This window comes from Lissotriton helveticus, chromosome 7 (assembly GCF_964261635.1).
Source record: "Lissotriton helveticus chromosome 7, aLisHel1.1, whole genome shotgun sequence".
Taxonomy (NCBI): Eukaryota; Metazoa; Chordata; class Amphibia; order Caudata; family Salamandridae; genus Lissotriton; species Lissotriton helveticus.
Window position 1 is genome coordinate 1,735,469,450 of NC_136068.1, and position 22,707 is coordinate 1,735,492,156.

Sequence of the window (22,707 nt, forward strand, 5' to 3'; positions counted from 1 at the left end):
GTTCCTTTGCCTGCTTGCAAGCTGTCATTAAAATACGTGAGCAAATTTCAACTTCCTGTGGCCTCTTCACTTTGGGCGTCCTGCTTTGATGGATATATATATATATATGTATATATATAGGGGCCCCACCATACGGCAGAAAGTAGGCAAAATACTTTATGCCCCCCCCCCCCCCCCCCGGAGGTAGAAGGGGCAATAGCCCCTGATTTGCTACCCGGGAGGCAGAAAGCCCACTAGGCACCAGTCTTTATTTATATATAACAAAACAATTCCTGCCTTCGGATCCTCCTTGACCTATCAGCTTTTGATGAGGTTAAACATGACTGCTTGCTCGACCTACTGGAACACAGGTTGGGGCTTTAAGAGCCCGTCCTAAACTAGTTTGCTTCATTTCTCCACAATAGAACTCAAATAGTAAAGGCTAATCAGTCCCTATCTAATCCCTCTCTGGTTAATCTAGAGGTACCACAAGGGTCCACACTATCACTAACTCTCTTCACCTTATTCACATAACTTGTAATTGAAATGTTGAAACTATCCAACATCCATTGTCTCATGTATGCCAATAACACCCAACTGTACCTGAAAGTCTCCTCCCCAGATGACATCAGGTCCCTCAATACCACTCTACTGAAAGCCAAAAACTGGCTGGCTCTAAATCATCTTAAATTAAATGCTCTCAAAACAGAATTCCTCTTAATTTCCCCACCTAAACAGTCAAGAGTCATCAAAGAATGGATGCTAACAGCTCGAAACTGCATACCACACATCATTGACCCCATGAGCTTACTGAGCATAATGCTAGACAAGAGTTTGAACAAGCAGAAGCACATTAGTGCTCTCACCAAAGGAGCGAACTTCCAAATGAGTATCTTAAGGAAAATAACACCTTTTCCCCCCTCCAATGACTTCACATCTGCTATGCAAAATCTGGTGATTTCCAAGTTGGACTATGGAAGGGCAACCCTCAGTGGTCTTCCTAGATCTAAGATGGCTCCACTAAGGGACTCTCTTAACTCTGCTGCGAACCTTATCACAGGCTCTAAATGGAAACCACCATATCACGCCGGAGCAAAATTCTTAAACTGGCTCCCATATGAAGCAAGGATACAACAAAAAATTGCATGCATGACCCATAAATCCGTACACCTTAAACACTCCACAATATCCCACAGAAGAACCTTCTCTATCTGGTGGTTCCAGATCCTCCAAAAGTGTCAGCACCGTACTACTGAAACTGCAGTAATCCCATAAAAACAAAACTTACCATCAAGCTTTCTCGGGTATCATCCAGAGAATTTGGAACTCCCTGGCCCCTTAACGATATCTTTAAAAAAAGACTTTACAGCGCTCTTGATGAACAAATTCTTGCCCTTGAACCCCCATGCCTGACTAGCACTCTAAGACTCGCCCACCTCTCCCTTGTTTATTATCAAATGTTTTATGATTTTATTTTGATTTCAGTTTCAGAAAGTTACTTCTTTTTGTGCTTTTCAAATTTACTTTGTTGTTATATCTCCTAGCTTCCTCCTCAGGGACAACAGTAAGGTGGTTTGCTTATTCTTGATCCGCTAATCTCCAGTTCCGCTCTGAAACATTCCCCTTACCATTTGTACATTCCTCAGCTGTTTATGATTATGCCTTGTTCTGTTGGCCTAACGTTTTTCTCCTACTGTACTTTTTGATTACCCTGTTGTCTGATCTATATGCTTCCTCTTTATCGCTCAATTGCAAAGCTCTCCGATACCGCCATGGGTCTTTTTGCACTATATAAAACATTTAAAATGAAATACATTGCTGGTTATTGTTTGTTTTTTATCTTGATGTTTTCTATGTTGGTGATTGATTTGGTTGCAATGCTGAGGTGGCTTTGTCAACTCTATGGTGTATTGCAGACAACAATGTACAGTATGATAAACATATACTATTGGTTGTGATCCTTCATCCATTGACATTGTGACTATTTTCTCTCCTCTGATCCCTTAATTGAGCAGGTGTTGTTGCCTGTGTCTCCTTCAAGAGTGAAACTCAGTAGCAGGTGAACTCAACAAGAAACAAAGCATCAAAGAAGATGGGTGGATCACCAAGAACACTGCCACTAAAGCTACCAGTGCTGGGTTCTTTCAGAGTAGAGGTGGGCACATTGGTTCTACCAGACATAGTATTGAAAACAAGCAGACCTCCATTCGTTGGAAAATCTTCTCACTAGTCAAAATCCCTTCACACCTCTAAAAATACCAGAAGAGAAGATGACATTGTGCTAAACATCATGCCAACAAAGCTCTGGTCTATACTGTAATATTGGCGACATAGTTAGCCTATGGTTGGTTGCGCTTGTTTTCTCGAGTGTACAAGATCATCTCTTTTCCAATAAACGTTTTTGTACTGGCTTTGTCAGGGTTATATTTTTTCAGAGTTAAATTATTAGTGTCACCATTGTCAAGTGACAATAATGGAACAGCCACTCAAGTAAAAGCACCAGTTGATTCTTCTGTTGCTCTTGTGTTGTTTCTGTGAGGTCACCGGTCATGTGTGCTTAAGTATCCCGTATGAAAATGATTGTATATGCTTCTAGACAAGGCTCCTTTATGAGGGCACCAGTGTGAAATAGAACTGCATTAATATAATTTAATTTTCAATAATGTCTCTCTTCAGCTGAAAATAATTTTCATCTTTTATTCTTAGTCACAACTTTCTGGCATTTACTGCAACTAATAGCCCAACATGTATATTTTGTTATTTCCAAAGTGCAAACCTACCTGGGTAGCATCTAAGTGTTGTACAGCAGGCAAGCCCCAGTGGGGATATATGGAAGAATGGGACTGAGGGAGGTGGTAGAGCTTGTAAAATGGTGAGAAGTCAAACTGTCTGAAGTAGAGTTCTTTGAAAAGAGCTGAGTGTTTAGCTTCTTCCTAAATTGTTGGAGGATTTATTTTTCTGATACCGAAGTGGACGTGGTTCCGGATCCTGAAGGCATAGGTTGAGAAGGTTTTTTCCTTGGGCCCGACATATACAGCAGGTCACACATGTGATCTTGTTTTCAATCTCAGCAACCTCAATAATTGTAGCCCATCAATTCCTCAAGGTTCTGACAATTTCCTCATTCTTCTCAGGTTTAAACTTTCCCCCACTAATGACTTTGTGCTTGTGCTGCCTACCCCTAGTTTTCCATTGACACTGATGTAGAAATGTGTAACTTTTGGGTTAAATCCTATCTAGATTACTGACAAGTTGATCTCACTCCCGTCGTTGGCATCCCACTGCTCTATGGTACAGCTCTAAAATCCAAGACATCAAACAGAACCATAAATGTTAAAAAGTATTTTGGTGATGATTACCCGGTGGATAGTAAAGAAGAGCTCAAAGCTGCACTTTGAACATACATGACCTTGATTCTTAAATCTAGGGGTGACTATTTCACCAGTAGAATTCGTAGGGCTCATACTTCCACAAAGGAACTATTCAGTATATTTAATTCTGTTAACTCTCCTGACTGCCTCTCTTCCTCCTTGGAAGATTCCAGAACATTATGTGATATTATTTCGGAGTTTTATGCTGACAAGATTTATTTGATCTGTAAATCTTTTTCTGCACAAGCACCCAAAGGTTCTTCCACCACCTACAAGGATGGTTCCTCATAACCGAGTACTTTCAACCTCCTGTCACCATCTGAATGACAAGTTCTCAAGTCTTCTTCTTCTTGTGCCCCATTGGACCTTCGTCTGCCCCACATCTTCTTTTTGGGTCATGCAGCTTTACCCCAACTCTTCTAAGTCTTTTCAATGATTCTATTGACTCTACCACCATCCCAGAGGCCTGGAAGAAGGCTCTGGTGATCCCACGTTTCAAAAAGCTTCGGATGACCCCTCTGTTATGAGGATTGGGGCAGGGAATATGAAATCCCGAATATCTATGAGTCAGAATATTATACCACAATACAGAGGGACACAATTTCAAAAGGTAAGTACACAGAGGGGGGTAAGGATTTATTATTCTTAACTCCACATCTATATACTTTGAAGACATGTATATCACCAAGGTATGTATGGGTTGAATTAAGTATAGAAAATGTTTGGAATTTTACTGTTCAATATTTTGTCTCTCCTTATTGTAATGATATTGAGTCCCTTCAAAATTTGGGATTTAATATTTCCAGCATACGCCAGTAATGAGCGACTTCTGCCTTATCGCTCGGCTGACATATCCCATACCCGAAGGGTGACTAAGCCACGCTTCTGGCTCTGCTCCCTGCCTATGGAGGTCTATTTACATGGGCTTTTAGGGCGTCCACACAGCTTAGTGCTGCTATTTGATGCCACTCATACTGCTGCTTTCACTTTGTTCCATGATTTTCTTGTAGGCGAACCAACTCACCATTTCTGGGAGTTGCCTAGCTCATGGTCTCACTGTGTGGGGGGCCATCTTGAATCGAGTGCATGCACATTTTTACTATGTTTATCATTTTCCCTTTCTCACTTTTTATTTAGTTTCTTGTTACTTTGCCAGTAGGATGCTGATTTCAGGGTAGCCTGGGACAGTATCCTGGGGTTGCTGGATCACAGTTTGCGTATTTCGTTTCTCCCTCTGTTTTTAATCCAGCACAGAAGCGTGAGTAAACCACACCTCTGGCCCATCCCCTGCCTATAGAGGCCTATTTACACAGGCGCAGAGCGCGTCTGCACAGCGGGCACACCGCTGGCATGCCAAAGGTGCACCTAAGGCAAGCCCATCTGCACCCGTCTGCACACGGACCACACACAGCGCCAGCCACCCTGCCAGTTTTAGGTCAAAGTTGCTCCCTCTTCTAACCTACTCGCTTGAGACTATGTTGGCCAATCGGCAAACAGGTGAGTCTTCCATATGCACTAAAATTAGTCTACTGTCCTGGCCTACATCCCCCAGAGCTTGTTTTTCCGGTTGTGGGGTATCTCTAGGCTGGCTTGGGACAGATCTTGGAGTTCCTGCTAATACCTTCAGCACACCTCGTAACAGTTTGTATGTTTTCTGTTTGCTCATAAACACTAGGTCCCTCAACTAACACAGGGTGGAATTCTTCTTGCTTTGTGACACCTACATACCAGGGCTAATTTTCATCACTGAAACATGTGCAGATTCAGCTTACAACCCAGATTTCATTGAACTCACTTACCCGGCTACCTCTCCTTTAGATTGAAACGGGGAGGTGGTTACGCTATTCTAAACAGGTCTGAGCTCTTGGTTAACTGGACCCCTATTGTGTCACCACAGCATTATTTAGTGCTTGGTTATCACCCAATCAGTCGTTCCGGGGCATATTGTTATATCAACTTCCTGGCCCTCTGACTACTTTCGCTCAGTTTCATCTGTCTCCTTGAGAATAAAATTGCATGGAAGGACTTTAAAATCCTGGGAGATTTTAATTTTCACATTCAGATCCATGATGACCCAAACACTGCAGCTCTACTGCAAACTATGCCTGCATTAGGTCTGTCTCAGCAGATGGAAAGTTCCACGCATCAGGCAGGGCACACCCTCCAAGGTAAGTCAAGTACTACATCTATCCTTCCCCTCCCTTGGTCTGATCACAGCGCTGTCTTCTTTAAAATATCGTACAGCCAGCTGGGCGTGTATCTTAGAGCAGTCCATCCTGGACCCTCTCTTGTGCTTGGCACAGGCTTCATGCAAATGAGTTCTCACAATTGCTGACTGAAACATACGTTCCTAGCTTACCGGAAGATGTTGACTGGGCTGTTGATAATTACACTTACTGATTAGAGACCGTGTCCACAGCTTTAGTACCTGTAAAAAAAGGTCAAAATTAGGAGGCAGCGCACCACTGCTCCTTGGGTCTCGGAAGAGGTAAGCACCCTGAAATAGGCCTGCAGGAGGCAAGAGAGATGCTGGCGCCAAAACAACTGCAGAAGGGAAAAGGACAAATATAGGATCTGTCTGTCTAGGTATAATGCCTTGATCCGCAAGGAAAAATCTGCATATTTTACTAGCAAGCTAGTGCTTGCAGCAAATTCCTCGAAGGAATTATTCCCCACTGTTAAAAAAGTCTCCTCTGCCTCTGCACCTCTAATCAAAAGAATGCAGTCAATCTTTCTGACAATTCAGTGGCCAGTGCCTTTCGTCTTAAGGTAAAGAACATTTTCAATACCTTTGCACCTCTTTCATCTGTCCCTTACATGGACAAATCTTTGCCATTGGCTACTAACTTGTTCCTTGAATTCAGTTCCTTCTCCCTGCCTGCCATAATTGAAGTCATCAAGCTGCTCAAGGCTGCTAGATCAGGATCACCAGATGACTTATGTCCCCCTTCAGTGGCCAGTTTAACAGCCAAAACTATTGTAATAGAGCTGACTGAGATCTTTCAGATCGTGTCCTTTTCAGGTTCCTTTCCTTTGGGTTGAAAGAAAGCATTTGTGCTGCCTCTTATCAAAAAGCCTTCTTTAGACCCAGATGACCCTATTAGTTATCAGCCCATTTCATGTCTTCTACTGCCAGCTAAGGTTTTGGATAAGGTGTTGAAGCCTAGTTGGGCACTGTCAGGTAGGCAGTGGTGAAACTGACATCCTGATGCTCCATGTGCAGGCAACGGAGTGTCCTTTAACCCACCACCATCTAACCAGGAGGAGGCGTTATGTAGGGTGATGTCATCCCCTACTATCCTATCTGCGGACGGCGCCATGGAGAATGCGGAAGAGGACACACATCGAGGAAGAGCGAGGAAGAGACCGAGAGAGAGCGCGAAAGGAGTGGAGAACACGGCAGGCTAGCATACGAGACGTGGGAAGCTGAAGACCAGGGAGGCGAATCGAATGTCCCGGAGGAGAAGGAAACGCCGGGAGGCCAAAGGAATCATGCATCGCCCTGCCACTCTCCAGGAGGAGCCTGGTTGGACCAGGGACGGGCCCGAATACGGGTGTTCTCTAAACACTGGATGGGGAAGGAAAATTCTTAGAGGGAGGACACACCTTTCTCTAATCAACAGGGGATGCACAAGGTGGCGGTATTCGGTGAAACCCTCACACCCCCTTCCTTGTGTTCAAGAGCGTCTCGGCCATCCCACTGACCCGTGTCTTTTTATTGTTGTTGTTTGTTGTTTTGTTTCTTCTCGGACTCATGAACCAACGACAAAGACCCAGGAGCTCCAGCAATATCTTGCAAGCACCAGTGACACCAGGAATGCCCCCTGAAAACCGGACGGTCATTATAACTGCAATTCGGCCAAAATGCGTCCGAGGTTTTTTTATCCTCTGACGCATTTTGGCCGAATTGCAGTCGTGTGGAACCATTGACTGCTTCTACGTGCCCCTGTGCTTGAGAATACCTCCAGCAGTCAGCCGTCACTTGAGATTGATTGCTAAATTGTAGCTTGGGGTATTATCCTTGAATATATGAAGACCTGCCGCCGGCTTCATCTTTTTGACATCTCTGTTGTCCGTCACGACGAATGATTCTTACGCTGTTTGATATTTCTAGTGTGATCCACGCTGCTTTCTACATGGTATCCTGTCTCCTGGTGGAACTGTTCCCATTTTGGTTTACCAATGAAGGTTGTATATCCTGCATAAAGTTTTTTGTCCTGAAGATGGTCTAACGGACTGAAGCCACAAAGACCGAAACGTCGACTGTTCACGTCATCTCCAAGAAAAATTGTTTTTCATAAGCAATATTTATTGGTCTTTGGGTAATATTTGCTTTGTCATCCCCAGGAGTCGGTGTGTGTTATGAACAGTGTGTTCAAATTTAGTTGTACACTTTGTCATAACCTGTTTTGCTGATATCTACTTAATTGTACCCTTCTGAATTTTTCGTGTGCTTTGTTTAGTTTGTTGTGCAGTATTAACTACATTCTAGGGGCTGTCACAGTAGGACACCCGAGAGTCTGATTACATTTAACAGACTTAAAATCTTTTGTGAAGTTTTTGAGTTGTTGAACAAGTGAAATCCCTCGTAGACTGTTTTTACTTTGACTAAATTTTCTGCCCAAGCCTACAAGGGTATATTGGGTTAACCACCTCCTTGATTCAGGCTGCAAACACTCAGTAGTAAGGGGGGAGCTAGTTCCCTAATTCCAGCGGATTCCTGGGAGGACTGTTAGCATTCGATGTGTCCATGGCGACATAAAAGACTACCCAGTAGCTAGGATAATACTCAGAACCAAGCAGGGTGTAGAAACTATGGCGGAAGTAGGGGTCCTACCTTCCCTTCCTGAACAGCTCATAGTTGGCATAGACAATCCCTGTTTTTACAGTCCCTTGGTAGGAAACTTGAAGTCCCGTTCCATAGAGGAAAACCCCCACAACATGGGCCCTAGATAACCACTTCAGAACAGTTCAATTGAATGATAGCACCCTAAGTAATGCCTGGCAGAGTGCCAAGGAGACACAAATTTCTCCCCGAAAAACCTATCCCTGTTTTTTTGGAGCTGAATGGTCTTCTATACCGATTAGCCAAGGAAGGAGAGGAACCCCAGCTATTGGTCCTTATGGGTTTTAGAGACCAGATACTCTTCTTTGCCCTTTCCCACCTCCTTGCAGGCCACTGCACATTTTTTTTTGCCAGGTGTCCACGCGCAGGTAAAAAATGGATGCCAAGAATGCGCCATTTGTGAAAAGAAGAACCCGTATACCACTCCAAAAGTACCACTACGACCCCTACCCATTATTGGCAAACTGTTTGACCGTATAGGAATGGATCTTATAGGTCATCTTCCCAGGTCTTCCAGGGGATACCAATACTTCCTTGTCCTGGTGGGCTGTTCTACTAGATACCCTGAAGCTCTTCCCCTCTGAATCACAACAACTACGACCATAGCACAACGCTTGATTGAGGTATTCTCTAGGATGGGATTTCCCGTGAAATCTTCACGGATCAGGTAACTCCATTTGTTTGTAGATTGATAAAGAGAGGTTTGTAAGCAACTGAACATTAGTCACATAAAAACCTCTGTGTACTACCCTCAAACAGACTGCCTCGTAGAGCGCAATAATGGTAATCTAAAGCTTACCCTCAAGAAATTACTAACAGGTGACGGAAAGAACTGGCACCATCTCCTCTGTTTGGCCCTGTTAGTCATAAGAAGCCAGGTGCAAAGTAGTCTGAGTGTTTTTCCTTTTGAGCTCCTCTTTGAACGGAAGCCCCGTACTCTTTTGGAGAACACCAAAGAGAGGTGGGAAAAGTAAGATGCAAACGAAGCCCAGGTTTTGCTTGACGAAGATAACCAGGTAAAGGTCTGTCTCCATAAGCTGAGAGCCATGGCCAATGAATCCCTGGAAAAGGCCCAGGTTAAACAGAAATATTTATATGATAAAGGCAAACGATTGAGAGAGTTGTGCATAGGTGATTGGGCTATGGTCTTGCTCCCCTCATCCACCCACAAGTTGAACATAGGTCTCGCAGTTACACAAGGTAAAGCTATTGCCTTTTAGTTATGTTTTTCAAATGAAAACAAATATAAAAGGCATTGTTATTTGCAATGTCAATAGCTCAAACTCGCGTAAATGCGAGATCTATTGCATTGCAAATGCTTGTTTCACATGACATCGGCAAAGGGGTGTACAGAGCACGTCAGACGTGTTATGTTCTGCATTCCATATCTTGCCACTTTAAAAAGCTTTTTCAAGTTTGTGTTGCTTACACCATAACTAACCTTTAACTGTGTTTTTTTAGTCAAATTCCTTTTATTATGATGTACTGTATTCACTTGCCACGTACCCGATTCACATTGCGCACACCCTTGACATGCAATGCGAGTTGGCCGTAGGGCTAAGCCTTTGGCAGAGCTCTGCCCATAACCTCCACTAACAGAAAACATCTGCTGCGCATGGCAGTCGGTGTCCTGCAGCGGTTGGCATAGAGCCTGACTACAAACAGGATGATGGAAGGAATGCTGAAATTAACCTCAGCCACTGGAAATTGTGGGGGCTGCATTTCAATCCAACGATTTGCACCCTCCATGCTGTTCTCAACAGAGGTTCACCTTATGCAAATGAGTATTGACACTGCTCCTCACTGGAACAGTCTATCCTGAACTGTGAAGCATAGTCTAGTCCAGAAGCAACCCTAGAACTGTTCTGGCCTGTCTGTGTCTCGTCAGTAAGTTGCATCTTGTGTACCCTGGCATTATGAACATAATTCCGAAACCATCACCAACAAAACAATACTTGGAAAAGCAAATAGGTCGGACTACTAATGCACACAGTGCACTAACACATGTAGTGTTATCACATTACAGTGAGAAACACAGGAAGAAACAGCAGGTGAGGGCCAACAGTTATTGTTGTGAAGTCGTCTCTCATGCAGCTCAAACCAAGACCTTGAGTGAATACGGAAGGCTGTACCCAAACAGCCGATGCCATTAGGTGAGAGAAGCACTTCCTACTGGGCTAAGGCATGATTAACAAAGTCTCAAGCTAAGAGCTGAAGGAGGCTGGTCGAAGAAAGGCATTAATTGAAAAGGAAGGATCCCTTTCAACACGTTTATTGTTAGAAATCGGTTTGCTTGGCAGGCATGCTGGTAAAACCGAAATCCAAAAAACTCTCGACTTTTACAGTAGGAAAACAAGGGTTTCTCAAACTTCTGCTTGGACAGTATTTACTCTCAATTACATTTTTAACCAAGGCAAACCCACAAAGAAGCATGCAAACAATCTGCAAAGTAGTTCAATGCCTCATCAGGGGTAAAAGGGTTACGTAAATGCAATTTAAATACTATACATCAATCACTAATGTTATTAGATTTAGTCCGTGAGCTCCTAACTCTTGGCAATTCCACAATGTTTTGTAGCGGCCTGATATGGTAGCATATAGCTACATGCTTGTATTTGTTACACATTAAGTGTTTCCATGATAACACATTAAGGTGCTTTCATTTTCTGCATATTATTCCACTCCTCTATTACAAATTTAACAAATCCACTTTATTCCATACTCAATTCACGTTGTGCATTTTATTTTAACACCCTGTATTACTTTTATTGTGTATTTTTTCTACAGACTCCTGGCTGTCTGCTTAATTGATGTACTGTATTGAATTTATTGCAACTGCAAGTTGGTTAAAAAAAATCTCCTTCAGCCCTCTACGGCTGTGTTACAGAGTGGAATTGGACAAGCCTTCACTGCGAGTAAGGACTGTGAACCACTACAACCTCTCTGTTTCACTGGAATTAGGTTTGAACCAATGACAGATCATCCAAATAAAAATAGCTACTATACACCCACTGAAACAAAACAAAAATTGCAACCCCCAGAGCAGAAAATTTAACATATATGCAGTGAACGCACAGAAGAAAGAAGTGATAAGAGGCACCTATGGTGAATGGACAAGAGGGGGACATTTGAGGACAGAAGTTCACAACTTATCCATGGATTGTAAGAAATGGCCAGACCCGTGTCCGGGCACGTCACTTGTTTCCAGATTTAAGATCTAGATATTAAAATGGAACCATTCATGGTGTCAAATGCCGTTGAAAGACTCAGCAGGATTAAGGCTCGAACAATGCTACCATTCAAGGTCTCCTAAATTCTTCACAGACAACAGCCGGAGGACGGGGGAGGGAGGGAAAGTGAAAGTGCACCATGTGCACGCTGTGTTCAAACGCCACCCCTACGCGGGGACAGGAGATGTGCACCCGTACGGAGTGCACATCTCCTGTCCGTACACGTGCACATCTCCTATCCCCTTTCTCCAAACAAACCGACAATAGGTCTCGCCAAGGCGTGCAGGGCATGCGCTGCATCGCTAAGCGAGACCTAAAAAAGGAATGACAAGGACCATATCAGTTTCTGAGAAAAATGGGCAAAACCACCTATGTCTTAAGTCTTTCCCCATCTAAAACACAGATGTACTATTAATCTGTTAAAGAAGTGGTTAGGCCCTCCTCCCAGAAAAACCCATTCTGTCTCAACCGTGAACACCCTACCACACACCGATGCGGGAAGAATCTGGTGCGTGTAGCTGCTGCCGGTTACCGTGAGAGACTCTGTGTTCCGGGTGCGCACCCGGAACACGGAGTCTCTCATGGAAACCGGCAGCAGCTACACGCACCAGATTCTTCCTGCATCGGGGCTACCGAACCTGGGAGCCTGCGTACTTTCGCATATGAATTGACTGACCTGCCGGACTTCAACCATTATAAACACATTCTTAGAGTAACACTATCACGAAGACTTTAAGAACGTCAACACTGCCAAATCATTCAAGTATTGAAGACAGGAACCGGCATAGAGGTTTCTACTTTTAGGATCGCATCTTCTACACACAGATTTTTTCATACAGAACCTTGTCTCGAGCAAAGCCAGGTCGGAATTATCACCGGCTCAGCGACCTTGTGTATGCTACCTCCAAGCTTCAGCCCTGAGGAGTCGCGGAATCACTTTCCCATGCGACGAAACACGTGTCGGCTGGCTACAAAGACCATTAAATGAAGACATTTGTGTTTTCCTTGACAGCTGAAATTGAACTTTAAGGTGTCCCTCGCGACACATTCAGTGACTCTGTTCATATTGTTGTGTGCAGCAGGCATTTAGCTGTTCATGTTCAGTGTGTTGTCTCGGCAACACATGCTGTTGGGGGGTTATAGGGCTTATCCCCTCGCCTGATTGCACCACTACCCTGAACATAACTTTCATACCACACAAGCGTCAAACAGTAGTAGAGCGCCCAGCATTTCCCCTTATCCTAAACACCCTTCTCAGTTTTGATACCCTACCACACACGGTTGATGCCACAATCCTTAATACTGACCTGACAAAAGGGGAGACCCATAACATACAAGCCCTCCTTCAGTCCTTTAAGGACATCTTTTCTGACCAACCCAGGAAAACCCATCTAGCCGTGCATTCTATTCCAACCCCAGAGGGAGTAACCATTAAACAAAGACCCTTCAGGGTCCCTGAAGCCCATCGGGCTGCCTTCCAGCAAGAAGTCGCCCAGATGCTAGAGTCAGGCGTTATAGTGCCATCAAAGAGTAACTGGTGCTCACTCATAGTGCTAGTACCAAAACTGGATGGTAGTATCTGGTTCTGCAATGACTTCAGGACAGGGAACCGGATCTCAAAATAAGACGCTATCCCCTTCCCAGGGTTGATGAGCTAATAGAGCACCAGGGTGAGGCTTGTTATATCGCCACGATTGATCCTACCAAAGGTTACTGGCAGATACCATTAAACCCTGGCGATCAGGAAAAAACGGCCTTCCCCACCCCTGACGGCCTTTACCGTTTCATAGTCCTACCTTTTGGATTGCCCGGTGCGTCTGCCAGTTTTCAGAGACTAACGGACACACTTCTTGCACGACATCAGAGATATTCATTGTCATATCTCAACAACATCATAGTGTACAGTAAATCCTGGGCCGAACACCTTGGTAATTTCTATGCCATTTTGTCTGAGCTCAGAGCTGCTCATTTGCACATCAATGCCAAAAAGTCAAAATTTGCCTTTCAGAAAGTGAAGTTCTTGGGCTATGTATACTATAATCATCGAGCACTCAAAAAAGTCCAGTATTAGTGTTCCATTTATTGGTTTCTTGTCCCTTGATTTGCCTCTTCCTCGCCTACCTCTTCTGGTCCTCTTGTGTTTATATTCCGATTCCTGCCAGTATCCCGATTCCCCCTCCGTAAACGGTGAACCTCCACTAAAAAATTAGATTCAGGTGTAGGGGTGGTAGTTGCTGCAACTGGTACTTCTTCATTATCATCACTAGAAATATTACTGGAGGATGCTTCAGTTTCACTCAATGGCGTGATGTTGCCTACCCTTTTCTTACTCAGTGAAGTTGTCATTAAATAGTCAAACCTCTTAGCATATGTATATATCCTCCCTGAACGGTAATCTTGCTCGTCCCTCTTAATTTTATGTGCTTTCCTCCTTTTTATGTCTAGCTGTATATCATGCAGGATCTCATCCATAATGGTATAATTTTTAATGGTTGCCTCTGGTAGATTTAATGCTTTAATCTCATCTTCTACCTTTTGGATCTCGATTAGAAGTTTGGCTATTTTCCTATCTGCGTTGTCTATCAGAATTTTCATTAAATTACGCGAGCTGTCATTAAGCTCCTTCTCCCATATCACGTATAAATCAGGTTCCAGATCTTCATAGGCAGGTATAATTTGTGAACGTAAACCTCTCGGTATTTTATTCATTAATAGATATTGCTTAAGGGTGGCAGCATCCCACCACTTATTTAGCTCTTGTTTTTTAAGTGCTTCCAATTTTCTAAACTTAGCACTAAGTCCCTCTCTTTTTACATCAGCAGATGGTCTAACTGATGATCCTATAGATCCACCTGCTAGTAGATTACTAAACAGTTCCTCGGCCTCCTTGTCTCTATTCATTTTCACCTATGCGGCTGCTCAATTTAACAAAATTATGATTAATATGACTGATAGGTAACTGTTTACCATTGAGCGCACAGCTAAGTAAAGGTGAATATATACAGTAACAACGGTGCTCCAAAATGATAACTAATCGGTTACCACGATTAGATCAGTAAGCTCAAAAGGGCTCAACACGGATACTATAATCATCGAGCACTCAAAAAAGTCCAGTATTAGTGTTCCATTTATTGGTTTCTTGTCCCTTGATTTGCCTCTTCCTCGCCTACCTCTTCTGGTCCTCTTGTGTTTATATTCCGATTCCTGCCAGTATCCCGATTCCCCCTCCGTAAACGGTGAACCTCCACTAAAAAATTAGATTCAGGTGTAGGGGTGGTAGTTGCTGCAACTGGTACTTCTTCATTATCATCACTAGAAATATTACTGGAGGATGCTTCAGTTTCACTCAATGGCGTGATGTTGCCTACCCTTTTCTTACTCAGTGAAGTTGTCATTAAATAGTCAAACCTCTTAGCATATGTATATATCCTCCCTGAACGGTAATCTTGCTCGTCCCTCTTAATTTTATGTGCTTTCCTCCTTTTTATGTCTAGCTGTATATCATGCAGGATCTCATCCATAATGGTATAATTTTTAATGGTTGCCTCTGGTAGATTTAATGCTTTAATCTCATCTTCTACCTTTTGGATCTCGATTAGAAGTTTGGCTATTTTCCTATCTGCGTTGTCTATCAGAATTTTCATTAAATTACGCGAGCTGTCATTAAGCTCCTTCTCCCATATCACGTATAAATCAGGTTCCAGATCTTCATAGGCAGGTATAATTTGTGAACGTAAACCTCTCGGTATTTTATTCATTAATAGATATTGCTTAAGGGTGGCAGCATCCCACCACTTATTTAGCTCTTGTTTTTTAAGTGCTTCCAATTTTCTAAACTTAGCACTAAGTCCCTCTCTTTTTACATCAGCAGATGGTCTAACTGATGATCCTATAGATCCACCTGCTAGTAGATTACTAAACAGTTCCTCGGCCTCCTTGTCTCTATTCATTTTCACCTATGCGGCTGCTCAATTTAACAAAATTATGATTAATATGACTGATAGGTAACTGTTTACCATTGAGCGCACAGCTAAGTAAAGGTGAATATATACAGTAACAACGGTGCTCCAAAATGATAACTAATCGGTTACCACGATTAGATCAGTAAGCTCAAAAGGGCTCAACACGGATACTATAATCATCGAGCACTCAAAAAAGTCCAGTATTAGTGTTCCATTTATTGGTTTCTTGTCCCTTGATTTGCCTCTTCCTCGCCTACCTCTTCTGGTCCTCTTGTGTTTATATTCCGATTCCTGCCAGTATCCCGATTCCCCCTCCGTAAACGGTGAACCTCCACTAAAAAATTAGATTCAGGTGTAGGGGTGGTAGTTGCTGCAACTGGTACTTCTTCATTATCATCACTAGAAATATTACTGGAGGATGCTTCAGTTTCACTCAATGGCGTGATGTTGCCTACCCTTTTCTTACTCAGTGAAGTTGTCATTAAATAGTCAAACCTCTTAGCATATGTATATATCCTCCCTGAACGGTAATCTTGCTCGTCCCTCTTAATTTTATGTGCTTTCCTCCTTTTTATGTCTAGCTGTATATCATGCAGGATCTCATCCATAATGGTATAATTTTTAATGGTTGCCTCTGGTAGATTTAATGCTTTAATCTCATCTTCTACCTTTTGGATCTCGATTAGAAGTTTGGCTATTTTCCTATCTGCGTTGTCTATCAGAATTTTCATTAAATTACGCGAGCTGTCATTAAGCTCCTTCTCCCATATCACGTATAAATCAGGTTCCAGATCTTCATAGGCAGGTATAATTTGTGAACGTAAACCTCTCGGTATTTTATTCATTAATAGATATTGCTTAAGGGTGGCAGCATCCCACCACTTATTTAGCTCTTGTTTTTTAAGTGCTTCCAATTTTCTAAACTTAGCACTAAGTCCCTCTCTTTTTACATCAGCAGATGGTCTAACTGATGATCCTATAGATCCACCTGCTAGTAGATTACTAAACAGTTCCTCGGCCTCCTTGTCTCTATTCATTTTCACCTATGCGGCTGCTCAATTTAACAAAATTATGATTAATATGACTGATAGGTAACTGTTTACCATTGAGCGCACAGCTAAGTAAAGGTGAATATATACAGTAACAACGGTGCTCCAAAATGATAACTAATCGGTTACCACGATTAGATCAGTAAGCTCAAAAGGGCTCAACACGGATACTATAATCATCGAGCACTCAAAAAAGTCCAGTATTAGTGTTCCATTTATTGGTTTCTTGTCCCTTGATTTGCCTCTTCCTCGCCTACCTCTTCTGGTCCTCTTGTGTTTATATTCCGATTCCTGCCAGTATCCCGATTCCCCCTCCGTAAACGGTGAACCTCCACTAAAAAATTAGATTCAGGTGTAGGGGTGGTAGTTGCTGCAACTGGTACTTCTTCATTATCATCACTAGAAATATTACTGGAGGATGCTTCAGTTTCACTCAATGGCGTGATGTTGCCTACCCTTTTCTTACTCAGTGAAGTTGTCATTAAATAGTCAAACCTCTTAGCATATGTATATATCCTCCCTGAACGGTAATCTTGCTCGTCCCTCTTAATTTTATGTGCTTTCCTCCTTTTTATGTCTAGCTGTATATCATGCAGGATCTCATCCATAATGGTATAATTTTTAATGGTTGCCTCTGGTAGATTTAATGCTTTAATCTCATCTTCTACCTTTTGGATCTCGATTAGAAGTTTGGCTATTTTCCTATCTGCGTTGTCTATCAGAATTTTCATTAAATTACGCGAGCTGTCATTAAGCTCCTTCTCCCATATCACGTATAAATCAGGTTCCAGATCTTCATAGGCAGGTATAATTTGTGAACGTAAACCTCTCGGTATTTTATTCATTAATAGATATTGCTTAAGGGTGGCAGCATCCCACCACTTATTTAGCTCTTGTTTTTTAAGTGCTTCCAATTTTCTAAACTTAGCACTAAGTCCCTCTCTTTTTACATCAGCAGATGGTCTAACTGATGATCCTATAGATCCACCTGCTAGTAGATTACTAAACAGTTCCTCGGCCTCCTTGTCTCTATTCATTTTCACCTATGCGGCTGCTCAATTTAACAAAATTATGATTAATATGACTGATAGGTAACTGTTTACCATTGAGCGCACAGCTAAGTAAAGGTGAATATATACAGTAACAACGGTGCTCCAAAATGATAACTAATCGGTTACCACGATTAGATCAGTAAGCTCAAAAGGGCTCAACACGGATACTATAATCATCGAGCACTCAAAAAAGTCCAGTATTAGTGTTCCATTTATTGGTTTCTTGTCCCTTGATTTGCCTCTTCCTCGCCTACCTCTTCTGGTCCTCTTGTGTTTATATTCCGATTCCTGCCAGTATCCCGATTCCCCCTCCGTAAACGGTGAACCTCCACTAAAAAATTAGATTCAGGTGTAGGGGTGGTAGTTGCTGCAACTGGTACTTCTTCATTATCATCACTAGAAATATTACTGGAGGATGCTTCAGTTTCACTCAATGGCGTGATGTTGCCTACCCTTTTCTTACTCAGTGAAGTTGTCATTAAATAGTCAAACCTCTTAGCATATGTATATATCCTCCCTGAACGGTAATCTTGCTCGTCCCTCTTAATTTTATGTGCTTTCCTCCTTTTTATGTCTAGCTGTATATCATGCAGGATCTCATCCATAATGGTATAATTTTTAATGGTTGCCTCTGGTAGATTTAATGCTTTAATCTCATCTTCTACCTTTTGGATCTCGATTAGAAGTTTGGCTATTTTCCTATCTGCGTTGTCTATCAGAATTTTCATTAAATTACGCGAGCTGTCATTAAGCTCCTTCTCCCATATCACGTATAAATCAGGTTCCAGATCTTCATAGGCAGGTATAATTTGTGAACGTAAACCTCTCGGTATTTTATTCATTAATAGATATTGCTTAAGGGTGGCAGCATCCCACCACTTATTTAGCTCTTGTTTTTTAAGTGCTTCCAATTTTCTAAACTTAGCACTAAGTCCCTCTCTTTTTACATCAGCAGATGGTCTAACTGATGATCCTATAGATCCACCTGCTAGTAGATTACTAAACAGTTCCTCGGCCTCCTTGTCTCTATTCATTTTCACCTATGCGGCTGCTCAATTTAACAAAATTATGATTAATATGACTGATAGGTAACTGTTTACCATTGAGCGCACAGCTAAGTAAAGGTGAATATATACAGTAACAACGGTGCTCCAAAATGATAACTAATCGGTTACCACGATTAGATCAGTAAGCTCAAAAGGGCTCAACACGGATACTATAATCATCGAGCACTCAAAAAAGTCCAGTATTAGTGTTCCATTTATTGGTTTCTTGTCCCTTGATTTGCCTCTTCCTCGCCTACCTCTTCTGGTCCTCTTGTGTTTATATTCCGATTCCTGCCAGTATCCCGATTCCCCCTCCGTAAACGGTGAACCTCCACTAAAAAATTAGATTCAGGTGTAGGGGTGGTAGTTGCTGCAACTGGTACTTCTTCATTATCATCACTAGAAATATTACTGGAGGATGCTTCAGTTTCACTCAATGGCGTGATGTTGCCTACCCTTTTCTTACTCAGTGAAGTTGTCATTAAATAGTCAAACCTCTTAGCATATGTATATATCCTCCCTGAACGGTAATCTTGCTCGTCCCTCTTAATTTTATGTGCTTTCCTCCTTTTTATGTCTAGCTGTATATCATGCAGGATCTCATCCATAATGGTATAATTTTTAATGGTTGCCTCTGGTAGATTTAATGCTTTAATCTCATCTTCTACCTTTTGGATCTCGATTAGAAGTTTGGCTATTTTCCTATCTGCGTTGTCTATCAGAATTTTCATTAAATTACGCGAGCTGTCATTAAGCTCCTTCTCCCATATCACGTATAAATCAGGTTCCAGATCTTCATAGGCAGGTATAATTTGTGAACGTAAACCTCTCGGTATTTTATTCATTAATAGATATTGCTTAAGGGTGGCAGCATCCCACCACTTATTTAGCTCTTGTTTTTTAAGTGCTTCCAATTTTCTAAACTTAGCACTAAGTCCCTCTCTTTTTACATCAGCAGATGGTCTAACTGATGATCCTATAGATCCACCTGCTAGTAGATTACTAAACAGTTCCTCGGCCTCCTTGTCTCTATTCATTTTCACCTATGCGGCTGCTCAATTTAACAAAATTATGATTAATATGACTGATAGGTAACTGTTTACCATTGAGCGCACAGCTAAGTAAAGGTGAATATATACAGTAACAACGGTGCTCCAAAATGATAACTAATCGGTTACCACGATTAGATCAGTAAGCTCAAAAGGGCTCAACACGGATACTATAATCATCGAGCACTCAAAAAAGTCCAGTATTAGTGTTCCATTTATTGGTTTCTTGTCCCTTGATTTGCCTCTTCCTCGCCTACCTCTTCTGGTCCTCTTGTGTTTATATTCCGATTCCTGCCAGTATCCCGATTCCCCCTCCGTAAACGGTGAACCTCCACTAAAAAATTAGATTCAGGTGTAGGGGTGGTAGTTGCTGCAACTGGTACTTCTTCATTATCATCACTAGAAATATTACTGGAGGATGCTTCAGTTTCACTCAATGGCGTGATGTTGCCTACCCTTTTCTTACTCAGTGAAGTTGTCATTAAATAGTCAAACCTCTTAGCATATGTATATATCCTCCCTGAACGGTAATCTTGCTCGTCCCTCTTAATTTTATGTGCTTTCCTCCTTTTTATGTCTAGCTGTATATCATGCAGGATCTCATCCATAATGGTATAATTTTTAATGGTTGCCTCTGGTAGATTTAATGCTTTAATCTCATCTTCTACCTTTTGGATCTCGATTAGAAGTTTGGCTATTTTCCTATCTGCGTTGTCTATCAGAATTTTCATTAAATTACGCGAGCTGTCATTAAGCTCCTTCTCCCATATCACGTATAAATCAGGTTCCAGATCTTCATAGGCAGGTATAATTTGTGAACGTAAACCTCTCGGTATTTTATTCATTAATAGATATTGCTTAAGGGTGGCAGCATCCCACCACTTATTTAGCTCTTGTTTTTTAAGTGCTTCCAATTTTCTAAACTTAGCACTAAGTCCCTCTCTTTTTACATCAGCAGATGGTCTAACTGATGATCCTATAGATCCACCTGCTAGTAGATTACTAAACAGTTCCTCGGCCTCCTTGTCTCTATTCATTTTCACCTATGCGGCTGCTCAATTTAACAAAATTATGATTAATATGACTGATGGGCTATGTGCTGGGAAAAGGTATGACTGAGCCACAAACTAAAAAAGTAAAGGCAATACAGGACACCCCGTTTCCAAAAACCAAACGCGATCTGAGGGCCTTTTTGGGTTTGGTGGGGTATTATAGGCGCATAATACAACAGTTTTCTGACATTGCTGACACTCTCATGGACCTATTAAAAAAGTCTACCTCCCCTTCCCAACTTAGAAACCCTTCTACCCTGAAGACCTTGCCTTTCAGGGGCTGAAAAATGCTTTGACCACCTCCCCGGTGTTGCTTACTCCCAATTTCCAAAAACCATTTATCCTCCAGATGGATGCTTCTGGGGTGGGCATAGGAGCGGTTCTGTCTCAATTAGACACCGAAGGATTAAAAAGGCTGATCCTCTATATCAGTAGAAAGCTCTTTCCCAGGGAACGGGTGTACCCCACAATAGAAAAAGAGTGCTGAGCAGTAAAGTGGGGTATTGAGAAGTTACGTTCATATTTAGAAGGAAGATCTTTCTTTTTGGATACTGGCCATGCCCCTCTGACCTGGCTCCAAAGGAACAAGGTCTGCAACGACCGGGTGCCGCGATGGTTCTTGGCCCTGCAGCCCTTCCGCTTCAAAATTCGTCGCCGTAAGGGTTCAGAACAGGGCAATGCAGACTATTTGTCACGTTATGATCTTTTCCCCGATCGGGGAAATCCTAGGGGAGAGGTGTGTTGGGAGAGCAATGATGAAACGGACATCCTGATGCTCCCTGTGCAGGCGACAGAGTGTCCTTTTAACCAACCACAACGTATCCAGGAGGTGGAGTTCCGTATGGTGACGTCATCCCCTACCATCCCACCAGGGGACGACGCCATGGAGAAGGCGGAAGAGGTGGCACAGCCGAGGAAGAGTGAGGAAGAGACCAAGCTAGAGCGCAAAGGTGTGGAGAACACGGCAGGCGAGCGGACCAGACGTGGGACAACTGAAAACCAGGGAGGCGAATCAAACTTTGTTTGTTGTTTTGTTTCTTCTCTGACTCACGGACCAACGACAAAGACCCGGGATCTCAAGCAATATCCTCCAAGCACCGGTGACACCAGGAAAGCCCCCTGAAAAACAGATGGCCATTATCTTTGTGTTTTTGCAATAAAAGAGGTGTAAAGCGTCTGGACTCTCATTTCCTCTGCAGTACACCATAAAACACCTCCTTCCCAGTGGGACCCCTGACAGGCACTTACATCAATCCCAACAATCTTCTGGACACCAGACAATTGGGCTTTTGTCAGGGTCACATCACAGAGACCTATCTTATCAAGGCTAGAGAGGAGATCAGGGTATTCTTTGACCAGGATGGCCGAGCTGCACTGATTTTGATTGATCTATCAGCAGCCTTTGATACAGTAAATCATGGGCTGCTTATCTGGGGGACATACCAGGCTTATCTAGTAGGCAAAGAAACAGGAGAACCAGAAAGAGATATAGACTCCCGTCACAGTGTACACAGGACATGGTGAAACAGAGACCCCATCAGATCCTGCATACTAGGTAAACATTATAGAAGAGGTAGTTGCATAAAATCCCAATGATATAAGCAAAATAAACTGTTAGAAAAACAAAATGAGTATTATGTTAAATGTGGCTTAAGTATAATGGAATGGAATTGTCTGACATGCTACCACACAAATTGGATGTAATTGGAAGATATAAGATATTGACTGTATGTCTCAATTAGAATAAGCATGCAACATTTACAAATTAAGTTATAATGTAATCTGACGAAATATGTAATTTCTGCATTTCACTAATAAATAAATACAATTATCAAAAAATAAAGGAAATCCTGGGCTGCTGATGGAGAGATTGAGCGAGATTGTGTGACTGGTTCAGCTTGAAAGTTACTGAACTCATTTCTTTTGGGGTGAGAGCAAGTGGTCAGAATTGGCAGATTCTTTTTTTTAAGTTCAAATGAATTTATTGAAAAGTAAACAAGGTGACCATATAAAATGAATAAAACAAGTTTTTCAGCATTACAATCCAAATTTGTTGCTTAAAAAAAAGTAA

At 42.3% G+C, this 22,707-nt stretch overlaps 1 protein-coding gene across 1 annotated transcript in view; it reads left to right on the plus strand.

The window, feature by feature from the left end:
* LOC144767660 (lens fiber membrane intrinsic protein-like) overlaps nucleotides 1-2,369 on the plus strand; it is a 222,620-nt gene extending 220,251 nt beyond the window's left edge. Inside the window, exon 5 of the mRNA XM_078651055.1 lies at nucleotides 1,995-2,369. Within this exon, the coding sequence (XP_078507181.1) occupies nucleotides 1,995-2,035 (41 nt within the window). The 3' untranslated portion in view covers nucleotides 2,036-2,369. The remainder of the gene's footprint in view (nucleotides 1-1,994) is intronic.
* The last annotated feature ends 20,338 nt before the right edge of the window (nucleotides 2,370-22,707 follow it).